This window comes from Rhagoletis pomonella, unplaced genomic scaffold (assembly GCF_013731165.1).
Source record: "Rhagoletis pomonella isolate Grant_MI unplaced genomic scaffold, Rhpom_1.0 Rhpom_scaffold_00003, whole genome shotgun sequence".
Lineage (NCBI taxonomy): Eukaryota > Metazoa > Arthropoda > Insecta > Diptera > Tephritidae > Rhagoletis > Rhagoletis pomonella.
Genome location: NW_023458557.1, coordinates 67,286,254 through 67,298,495, shown reverse-complemented (window position 1 = coordinate 67,298,495; position 12,242 = coordinate 67,286,254). Strand labels below are relative to the sequence as shown.

Here is a 12,242-nt window from a genome sequence, read left to right as displayed (position 1 = left end):
TTTTACGTGACGAGTAGTACGATATCGTATGTGACGATTCGAGCCCAGTTCTACTTACAAGATTTAGTAACAAATTTGCCGAAAGTGTGAGCGTAAGTACTTACTCTACAAGCAAATAGTACGGTATACATTGAATATATTTTGCATAGAGAAAAATTACTGGTAAGTTAAAAAACGTCATTTTTTACACAAAAAAACGTCCAAACGTCCATTCGTCATTCGCCTTGCCAATTACCTTCCGAATTACGTAATTCGCCATACAAAATTTTGCTGTGGAAACAGGGTAATTCACGAATTACTTAGAGAGCGAATTACGAAGCATGAAAACATCGTATCTTCTTCTTCCTGTCCGAAACAGCCGGGACTTCTGATCAGGGTTGATAATGAGGAGGCACATGAATTTTGCTGATTCAGAGTTGCATACAAAATTACTGTGGTATGAAAGGGAGCAACAACCGTACGATGGCAGAGTGGCACATGTAATTTTGTAAACAAACACTTTTCTTATAATTTTAATAGATAATTGCTATTTATTTTCAAATATTGAGATATCAGAGGCAGTGACATGTGGGGCTCACTAAAATTTACTCATCATGTTGGAGCAGCTCCAGGCAATGGGCAATTGAATGTACCGGATGAACTTATGACCACCATAACCAACGGAGTCTCCAAGCAAATGCGTGTCCTGAATTTATACGGTAGCAATTCAAAGCAATTACTATTGTATGTGTGTATGATTCATATTTCTGACATTCTTTACTTTGATGTTAAGTATTTTTGAGGAATTCCGGGTAATGATTGCTTAAACTTTGGTGTGCTTAATGAACTGTCTGAGCGGATGCGCTGGCATGCATCGGAGTCTGTATAATTACACAAATCTTGTTTTTTTGGAATAAAGACTTAAATATATCCGGAAATTTAGAGTTTTGCTTGATAAATTCACAAAATAATAAAAATTCACGTTTTTTCATAAAAATATAATCTTACAATGGATATTTTTTTTTAATTTTGAACTTCCATTTAAGAAAACTCCATTCAGTGCTATAACTACGATTTGATTTTTCCAGTTTATGAAAACAGAAGTCTTAATTATGTACTTAACTATTGATATTATTCTTAGGAGTTAAAAGCCCTTCCGAAAGGCCTTCATGAGATTCCAGACGCCTTCCACTCTACATTCCTTTCTTTTTTGTATGGAGTGGCACAAGTTGAAGGGCTTCTTCTTTCGCTACCCATGGAAGGCCTTCCAAAACGGCTTTTATAGGGCACACTTCAGAAGGCCGTTTGGAGGAGTTCTTTTAAAGTTGCTTCTGTAATTTATAAAAATCATGCATCTTTGAAGTATTTGCTTAAGGATTATATTAAATATGTGTTATTGCAACTTAAAATGTTTATTGAAACTCATTTGTAATGCATTCCCGTAAAATGTAAATGTTTAAGCCCTTCTAGAAGGCATGCAAGGAAGCCCTTTTTCAGCCTTTCTTGGGTAGGCCTCTTAGAATGGCTTTACTTAAGAAGGCCTACCTAAATTATCTTCTGGGATTATACTTAACTTACATTTTGTTCATAAATAACACATAATTATATATTTCTTATCCTCGAAATGAACTTTTTCTAATCATGAGGCGAAATTCCCCACAGTAAGTGTTGCCGTGCCCGCGAAACGAAAACGCTGCACACAGCCCCCAAGTACTCCTCGGGGACCAATTGGCGAAAAACTGCGAATAGGTTTATTACACCCGATTTATATGATTCAAGTACTTGAAAGCAATTCTCGCTCATTCTCTTTTGTGTTTTCTATTTGCTTTTACACGTTTCAATTCTGTTGAATTCAAGTTTTTGGTTCTTTAAATGGGAAGCAACGAAAATGCCAAAAGCAAAGCACGAAAGTTGAAACGACTTGACGGTACAGACGCATGTGTACTCGTCCCTTTTCTTTTCACCCCCTCTCTTCCACATGCGAGCAGAATTGAATTCAATACTTGAACTGTGTAAAAGCAGTCTTACTGTATATAATATGTGCTGCACTAGCAATTTTCAATTTTGCTGCAAGTGCTGTCAAACCAATCGAGTGTTGCCGTGTGATACGTTTTTTGGCGAATTTGCATATAATTATAAAAACATTGATTGAAATATGAAAAATATGTGGAACTAATTTATTATACTGATATGAGGTATTTAAGTATTAATGTATTAGATATTTTGTGACTGTTTTGTGCGCATTTTAGCAGGTTTAGTAAGTTTTTCAGGTCAATAATTTTGTTATAATCATAGAAATGTCTGGTCACATACATAGTTAAAAGCGGGCTTGTCTCATATATGTAATACTTCTATATTGGCAGTAAGTTAACTTCTTAATGTGTAAGCATTCCGAAATCAAAGCGAGACAGTCTAGTACCGTTTTTGTCAATGTATTGTGTACTTGAGTGCCGTTTTTGTATATGTGTTGTGTACATGTTTATTTATAAACGTATGTGTTCCTTTTCTTTCGTACGTGTTTATTGATATATCTGTACTGTAGTGTTTTCGGACGGTACTAGCTCTTACTGCCAATACAGGAGTATTACATATATGGCTTGTCTGCATTCCCCGTGTTATCAGCCAAAAAGTAGTATCGGAAAGTTTGATTTTCAGAAATACTGCTCCTGCAATATCTTTTGGAAATTCTTGAGTTTGACGGACTTTTAAAAAGGACTTGCACTCGCCACGTCTAACAACTACTGAAAACTAAGGGAGTAGATTGCGTTCAAACACTGATCATTTAAGTATGTATATATTTTGATGTGTCTGTCTCTTCGTCTTCTGGTACTTACATCCATCGGACCAAAGTTTATAATAGCTTTTCATGATCATGAAAGGTGTAATTAAACCAGCTGATTGTCAACGAGCGCAAAAAGATGGAAATTTACCGGCTTTTTTGCTTCGCGCTAAATCTAAATCGTCGAGCATTTCCATACAAAGCGAATCTGTCCCGCCAAGCAAAAGTTTTATCTAGAATATCGTTTGAGGCCGGTTGTTCAATGTTTGGTTATCACTACCAATGACGTTAATCTATAAGAAGAGAACACGTTATAATTGTTACCCAAATACGTTTTGTGATTGGATGAAAAGAGAAGCATGCTCCTGATGTTCACACTCGCTACAATTATAACGTGTTGTCTCCTCTTATAACATGAGCTTTTCCTACCAAAACTGGTAGGTTGTTTTGGATTTGGTAGGTTGGTACGCTTCATGGGATTTTGGTAGGTTCCGTAACAGTTATTTGCGAAAAATAGAAAATAAGTATTTCCAAACTTTCTAGCAAGCTTTTTTACGCGAATATTTCGCCGGTGCATTCGTATAACGGTGGCCGCAAACATGTTAATATACCTGATTCCTAAGTACAAACGTGTACCCTGGACCAAGAAAAGTCTGCCAATGGGCTCGTACCCAACCATATTCCAGGCGGAGGTCTTCACAATCGAAGTCTGTGATCGCGAATGTCATCATAAAAGGCAAATGAGGCCAGAATATATATTATGTCAGATATATAGGCAGCGTTAAAGCCCTTAGGCCGGTTGCTCAAAGCCTGGTTGACTCTAATCCCCGGTTAAACACCGGGTTAAATGCACGGAATCGAAAACGTTGATAACGATAATAACCGATGATTAGTGTCAACCAGGCTTTGAGTAACCGGCCCTTAGACTCTTTTAAAGCGACACCAAGGCTTGAGAACTCTTGAAATACCTGGGAGCCTACAATAGCGTAACGCAGTGGTGGGTTCCGGGACATGAAAAGTTTGAAGGCAACGAAAGGGCTGACTGTCTCGCAAAGCGTGGAGACCAAGTACCGCTTGCATGGTCCCGAGCTATTCTGTGCTACATCTAAAGGATACACTGCAGAACTACTTAGGAGCTAGCTGGGAATAATCTCAGGTTACTGCGCACTGGCGGAAGTAAAAGGGAATAAGACAATCGATTCATAACTCCTTCCAGGGAAAACTCCGAAGTACCATTTGACCGACTGTATATTTTGTGGGCTGGTGGAGGAAACCCAGTATATTCTATGTGCCTTCCCACGAAGCATGAATCGTAAATTGATACACCTCGGAGAAAAATTGTCTTCTCCTTTCTTAGCTTTTTAAATAGCCTAAGGTTGGAGTTATTACAATTAAGGTGTAGCACAATTTATTAACTTAGATCGCAGCGCGAGTATCTTCGAAGTAATAATAATAATATCGTCACTAGACACGAATAACGGCGGGCGGTTCTTTTGGCGGAGAAAAAGGACGCGTGAAAGAAAATTTCGAAAAAAGACGCTTGAAAAAACTTCGGCGGAGAAAGACGTGTAAACATGGATTCAACATCATTCCGGAAAAAACTCTTTGGGGAATTCGTATACCGTTACTCGTAAACATAGTTAACCGCGAAAATAAGTTTATGCGTCTTTCTTCCCCGTCAAAGAGATTAATGCGTTTTTCTTTTCCGTCACCTACATATGTTAAGAGTCTTTCTTCGCCGAAGTTTTTTTATGCGTCTTTTTTCACGGTCAACTTTTGAGCTCGCGTATTCGTATCTAGTGACGATATGTACTATGTATGTATGTGCAAAGAGACATACATTTGAATAAGTCTGTACCAGGGTTGTTGCGAATATTCGCATTCGCAACCGCGAAACTTCCGCAAAAAATTTTAACATTCGCATTCGCTTTCGCATTCGCAATAATCAATGCGGAGCTTTTGTGAATGCGAATATTGTGCAAGTGCCCCAAAAAATATATCAAAACACATTGAGCGCATGGAATAGAACAGCAAAACGGATTTGATGGCTCATGGTACCGACAGCGGTGAGTAATTAATTGTGTCTGCCTGAAACTAGGAAAAGCCAAGCTCAGCTAACTAATAAAAAAAAAACTAGTTACAAGCTGTTCATTACAGGTGAACCTTTCCAAGAGGTCACCGGGAATTAAGCAAATCTGAGACCTTTATAGTCCGTGATTCCAATAATTGAAATTATTGTAAACGGGGTAACTTTTTAACAAAATAACAAGACTTTAAACAAATTCTGCTGGCAGCCACGACTTTCAAAACAGAATTTTCTTCAAAATTTCCATTCCTACAAAATAACAATTTATTAGCCATATCCATCTATTCACAACGTCGCGACGCTATAAGCACACATTTTTCAAACCAGTCACAGACGACAGGATTAAAAATGAATTACAAAAACTAAAATCGAAAAACGCTGATGTCGTAACAGGTTCTCCAAATTCTGAAACAACCAAAAGAATTGGTTCTCCAAATTGGAACACAACGGTGTTTAAACAGCGATGACCTTCTCTAATTACACTGTGAGACAAATGGGAAGGGTTCAAACTACCGGGGAAAGTTATATCGGTAAAAAAGAAGTTATACGTGTCCCGGCGTTTCGCTGGGTCACGTCTAGGAATCGAGATATATCGATTTGAAGTTAGTAACTATCATATAGGGGAAATTGTCACCTTTGGTGGTCTTTTTTTTGACATAACTCGAGAACCACTAGTCCGATTTTGCTCAAACAAATTTAAAAAAATTAAAAATTACAATTCCTTTAATCTGTTCATATAACGTTTTTCTATATAGGGAACAGTTTTGCCGGTAAAAATAAATGTATGAAGAAAAAAATATTTTTTGCCTAAAATATTAAATTTCATGATGTATGTCTCATTTTGTTTATAGGTTATGTGACTTTACGTGACACTTTTCTCCGTTTTGGATTTTTTATGAATTAAAAAAAAAATTGTAATTTTTAGGCAAAAATAATTTTTATTTTCTTAAAAATTAAATTTTTTTTTTTTAATTCATAATAAATCCCAAACGGAAAAAAGTGCCACGTAAAGTCACATAACCTATGAACAAAATGAGACATACATCACGAAATTTAATATTTTAGGCAAAAAATATTTTTTTTCTTCATACATTTATTTTTACCGGCAAAACTGTTGATTATATAGAAAAACGTTATATAAACAGGTTAAAGGAATTGTAATTTTTAGTTTTTTTAAATTTGTTTGAGCAAAATCGGACTAGTGGTTCTCGAGTTATGTCAAAAAAAAGACCACCAAAGGTGACAATTTCCCCTATATGATAGTTACTAATTTCAAATCGATATATCTCGATTCCTAGACGTGACCCAGCGAAACGCCGGGCCACGTATAACTTGTTTTTGACCGATATAACATTTCCCGTTGGTTTCATCCCATCCCGACTGTCGCATAGTGTTATTGAACCGCAAAAAAAAAAGCTGAAGTCCTCTCAACTGGTGCAGCGTCAATCGAAAAGAATTTACAATTTTGTAAAGTTTCAAGTTTTTCAAGTTTTTCGCCTCGATCGAGTAGTTATTTAATGGCGCAGGTTTGATTTACGACCCGTTAGGAAACAGGCTGTAACCCGAAAAAGCAGCAAAATACAATGTTCCAATTTTTTAATTTAAGTACTAAATAAAAAAAAATATTAAAAATTACTAAATTTTCCATTTTTTTGCCTAAATCACCTAATGTACTCACCAAAAAATATTTCTTAAAATACAGTGAAAGGTCGCATAGACGGACGCTCTAATGGTCTGATTATACATACTTCGCATAACTTCGCATAAACTTCAAACTGTAATTTCGTATGTACTTTGTATCTAATTTGTATGTATTCCATTATCCAGAAATTAGCAGCACTTTTAAAAACTTAGCGATCTGTTGAGTTTAGATTTTGGTTCACATTTTCTTAAGTTACATTTATATTGCACTGGTACAAATAGTTGTGCGAAGTTATGCGAAGTATGCATAATCAGACCCTAATAAGCGGACACATTCTTCGGAACGGAGAATTTTTGGTTTTTTTCCATACAAAATGCTCTCCCATACACGGACTTTCCGATAAACGGACGCGGACACTCAAAAACGTCCAGTTATGAAAAAAACTCTACCATAAGCGGATGCGAAGCTCTAACAAGCGGTCAATTTTGTTTTGTTTTTCAGTCAAATACTGTCTCTTGCGCTTCTACATATGTATATGCTACGCTTCTTTTATCTGGAGACCCTATCATGGATGCCATATTAATAGACTCGAGCGGGTTCAAAAAACGTTTTTACGCTTTGCTCTGCGGTCGCTGAATTTCGCGGACCCTATTCCCTCATATAAAGCCAGATGTGCGCTAATTGACTTGAAATCTCTTCAAAGCAGAAGAACTATCCTTTCGCTCACCTTTGTCTTCGATATTATTAAGGGTGTAATTGATTCATCATATCTCCTCGAGCGCATTTGTTTCCATATCCCTAACCGGACTCTCCGAAATAGTGATATTTTTTATACAGGATGTGTCCGAACTCTTTACGCTTCTAGTGCTCCAATTTTTCGAGCTCTAACTGAGTTCAATATACTCTCAAATTCTCTAGCCATTGATTTTTCTCTATCTAAGTCTGATTTCAAATCAATGTTAAATGCAATGAGTTTTAATGCATAACTCCTTCTATTTCTAAGTAGTCTGTAAGTAACTTTGTTAATCTAGATTACTACTGAATGAATAAATAAATAAGCATAGCCCATATTCAAAAATATTTTCTTTTTTAGAAAAAGTGTTGCCTTTTCGTTGCAATGGGCAATGAGATTTGTCGGTAGGAAAGAAAACGCAATAAATTTGAATTTATTTTTAATTCACCCTGTTTCTGTCTATTGAAGAATAAATATTACTTTAATTTAGAAACCCGCAATTTAAATTTTTTAAGTATGAATTTTTATTTTATTTTTTACGAAATTCCTATAAGCGGACATCTCTCATAGGCGGACAAAAAAGGTGTCCATCGGTGTCTGCATATTGGAGCTTTCACTGTATTTGACATCCGCATTCGCATTCGCATCCGCGGATGCCACATTCGCAACGTCCCTGGTCTGTACAATAAAATGAATTGTTATACGCAGTTAATTTGTTTTTATTGTTTATGTTATCTATATTTTTAAAAAACTTGACATTGAAAAATTATATTAAACTCTCAAAGAAATGTTTAGTAGGTTTTGGTAGGTTATGGTAGGAAATTTTGGTAGGAAAAAAATTTAAATGTGGCAACACTGATCATGCATTAAGGTCGGTGTTATGCAGAAATTTTGTTTGGCAAACTGCGTGCAATTGTTGTTGCAGCAAACTCGGAGAGAGCGAGTTTGGCGACTCTCACAGCAAACTAATTTTGTTTGGTCAAACTGCAGCAAATTCGGTGTTGTCATATACAAAAATTTTAAATTTTGCGCGTTATGTACATCTGAAATTCTCATTTCGTGTTGGCAATAGCCAAGAAAACCATAATGAACGTGCAACCCTGTGCCAAACTCGACATAACCACCTCCGAGCAAACTAAGCAGCCGCCATTTAATTTGGCAAACAAAAGTTTGTCTGCATAACACCGACCTAACGTGTGATCGATAAAGCAGTTCTTGTATTCTACCTCCGATTTGTGTTAAAAATTGTAATAGATGATAGCCGCTTTATTTTTGTTCTTATAAGCTGGCAACCATACTGCAAAACTACCCTTACAAATCCCTCCAAAAAATAACATCAAAATATAAACATACGTATTCGACTTGGCAACGTTGCAAAATAATAACAAAGATGTCAACAAAATCAATTGTAAAAATTTAGAAAAATATTTAGTTTTATTAGTTTTTAAAATAATTTGTTATACTTACAACCCAAATTTAACAAGTGAATTGCAATGAGATAGTAAGACATCAACGACAATAATTTCAGACGTAATTGCATTTGTTTTGTTGATATTCTTTAAACTGTTATTCTTTTTTTAGCATTCGGTGCACAAAAAGAAAACTTTACAATACAAGCCTCGTTAATGCAACATTTAAAAGCACGTATCCCATAAATAATTCCGACAAACCAAGAAATGAAGTTGCTGTGGTCGTTGTGGGCGGAGGACTGGCCGGGCTCTCAGCAGCGAATCATTTAATAAAAAATGGTTTCAAACGAACCATAATACTCGAAGCCACCGACCGTTGTGGTGGACGCATCATTTCTAAACAATTCGGAGATGCTTATTGTGAATTGGGAGCAAAATGGGTGCCAATTAATGCAAAGGAGAACACTGTATATAACATGGTACAAAATATGAGAGGGCTACCAAAAAAGTTATTACAAAACAAAGACAAAATGTATGTGAACACATCTGGAGAAAAGGTGGATAAGCCACTACCAGAACTCATAGATATTCTCTATAAAAGACTTTGTTCGCATATCCAGTTTGATGAGAAATACAAAGCTGGGGCAATGGATGATTTGAATAACGTGCATACCTATTTACAAGCCGAAAAATCAAAGCTCGTAAATTCTGTATTTAAAGGTGAAGATCGGAAGACGGCGAATGAAATATTCAACTCGCTCATCAAAGAGTTTGGCAGTTTGTTAGGATGTTCACTGGAATATGTTAATATCGAACACATAACAAAGCTCCAGAATGGTGTACATGGTTCAAACCACATATACATACCGACTGGTTTGGACAATATTCTAACAATTTTAACAAAGAACCTGGGGAAACAACAACTGAAAATTGGTAAACCAGTTGGTGAAATTAATTGGTTTATCCCATCTAAAAGTGGGGAGAATTGTGTAGCTTGTTTGGACGGCGATGTATTCCATGCAGATCACATAATTTGTACAGTTCCTTTAGGAGTACTAAAGATCTTTTCTGAAAACATGTTTAGACCTGCATTACCGCAGAGTAAAATAAATTCAATTAAAAAACTTGGCTTTGGTAGTCCTGTTAAAATTTACTTCGAATACGATGCCAATACTGAGAGTTGGCTTAAGAGTAGTTTGCGACCACTGTGGAGCTCTTATGGGGTCGGCGCTGAAATTACATGGACGAAACAAGTAGTAGAGATATCAAAAATGCCAAAAAGTAATAGGGTAGTTGAAATAGTTATCGGTGGAGAATGGTACGATAAAATTGAAAAATTGCCTGATATTGAACTACTTACGGAAATAACAAAGTTAATACGTATCTTATTGAAAAACCAAAGCATACCCTACCCAAGTTCTGTGCTGCGTTCTAATTGGAGTTCACTGGCATGCTACTTAGGCGGTCGCCCTTACTTCTCCACCGGTAGCACAGTTAACGATGTTCTGACACTGGCCGAACCTCTCGGTCCAATGCAAAGCCTACTATTTGCTGGAGATGCAACAATTGTTGATGGCTTTGGTACAGTAGATGGTGCACATCGGAGTGGTATTCGTGAGGCTCAACGCATAATAGACCACTATAATAGTCAATTTATAGTGTAAATGATAAATTCGAGCAATACAAAGCAATGTGATATTTTTAGCTCAGTTTTATTCACATTAATGAACTTGAGTTTGGAAAAAACAACTTACATAAATTAGCTTACATATTAGCAAATAACACAACAACAATGCAAAACTGCTAAAAGATTTGATAATACAGTTTTTGGCCATAATTTCAACAAGTATAATATAATAATACAATGTAATATCTAACATCTAATGGAATATATAGAAAGTACACAGCGTTCGTTGTTGTTGAACCTATTGAAGTACATCTTCAGGTTCGTTCCCTAAACGAGTCATTTTTTTTTTTGCAAATTCTAAGTCTTCATTATTAATGCAATAGTTATTTTTTCTTATTTTTCGCAGATATCATCAGCAGCTGCGCTCACTTCTTTCCAAGAATAATCCATGTCCTCTGGCTTAGTAAATCTGGAACAAACAGCCATGCGCAAGAAGTATACATCATTTATTTTACTTGGGACCATGTGGATGTTACCGCGTCCATTTATATGTTTTAATAGCTTCTCATTCACTGCGTTAGAACTCTTTAAACGGAAACATACAAGACCCATATTTACGTCACCGACAATCTCGAATCGTTCATCGGCTCGGCAAAGATTGGCAAACTGCGTAGCATAACCACAATGACGTCTTATGTGCGCTTGCAGATTCTGCACACCATATAAGCGAAGTACGAACCACAATTTCAACGCACGGAAACGGCGACCAAGCGGAATTTGCCAGTGTCTGTAGTCGGGAGCTGAACCTTGCATGTCATGCTTCAAATACAAGGGATCCACGTTGAAAGCGTTCACCACCCAACTGGGGTCCTTTAGCCACATAGCGCTGCAATCAAAATTCACCAGCATCCATTTATGTGGATTGAAATTGAAAGAATCGGCTGTTTCAATGCCTTTCATCAGGTGACGATACTCAGGGCAAATGAAAGCGGCGCCAGCGTAGGCAGCGTCCACATGTATCCAAACGCCGTATTTATTGCCAACAGGACCACATTGGTCTAAGTGATCGAAAGCACATGAATTGGTGGTACCCAGGGTAACGACAGCCTGAATATTTAAATAATGAAAAAAATTAGAAAAAGCAGATGATATCAGTAATTTTTCTTTGGGCGAATAGCTGTAAAAAAAAACCTTAATGTGTACACAAATTTAAACAAAAATAGTACATTTAAACAAAAATAGTAAAAAATAAATAGTAAAGTTGAATTTTCTGTTACATAAGACAGTTCTTAGACTAGAAAGTTAACTCAAATTCGGCAGTTATTTCCTGATTTTCAGTACAAAATAGAAAGTGAACTGTCAAATACGTATTAACTCTCTCCTGCAAAAACACCTCCTACAGTGTCTTTGAGTTTAAAGGCTTAACTATAATTGGTGGCTTTAATTTAATGTTAATATTTAAAACTAACGTAGAAAATTTATTTCATTTAGGGCCAATTTCACAGTCACTCAGAATCGACAGTTAACTACTGAAAATCTGGGCTCGGATCTTCACATACGATAGCGTACCACTCGTCACGTAAAAACACATTTTTCGGATTATGACTTACGTAAACGTACTCTATGTCCCATTTAGCTTATACTGCCTGACGTATCAGGTAATTTTCTTTCGTATCGTTTTCGATCCGTGAACGGATGTTACGATTCGAGCCCTGTAGTAAACTGCCGATTCTGTGAAATTGGCTCTTACACTTACGTAAAATGGTATGAGCCCATCCTCCAAATCCTTTTTTATGGCTGCTTCCAAAGCATCACCGCGAAGCCTATTATTTTCATCAGCTGGCACGCCACGCAATCTAACACCACCCAACATGCCGGCACGCTCCACTGAAGAATGTGACTGAGATGAGCTGTAACCGATCAACTTTGAAATAATTGTATTTTCACTCCAATCTGGGTGCTGTTTCTTTATTTCCTCAATTTTTTT

General features: G+C 36.5%; 2 protein-coding genes across 2 annotated transcripts in view; one reads left to right on the top strand and one right to left on the bottom strand.

The window, feature by feature from the left end:
- Positions 1–8,400: 8,400 nt before the first annotated feature.
- On the top strand, positions 8,401–10,340 carry LOC118735389 (protein anon-37Cs). The gene is made up of 2 exons (XM_036465108.1): positions 8,401–8,720; positions 8,801–10,340. The coding sequence occupies exons 1-2, from the start codon at positions 8,713–8,715 to the stop codon at positions 10,290–10,292; spliced, it is 1,500 nt and encodes a 499-aa protein (XP_036321001.1). The 5' UTR covers positions 8,401–8,712; the 3' UTR covers positions 10,293–10,340.
- Positions 10,325–12,242, bottom strand: part of LOC118736344 — an 11,568-nt gene continuing 9,650 nt past the window's right edge. Inside the window, exons 2-3 of the mRNA XM_036466437.1 lie at positions 12,012–12,238; positions 10,325–11,362 (exon numbers count right to left, since the gene is read on the bottom strand). Coding sequence (XP_036322330.1) covers positions 10,649–11,362; positions 12,012–12,238 — 941 coding nt within the window. The 3' untranslated portion in view covers positions 10,325–10,648. The remainder of the gene's footprint in view (positions 11,363–12,011; positions 12,239–12,242) is intronic.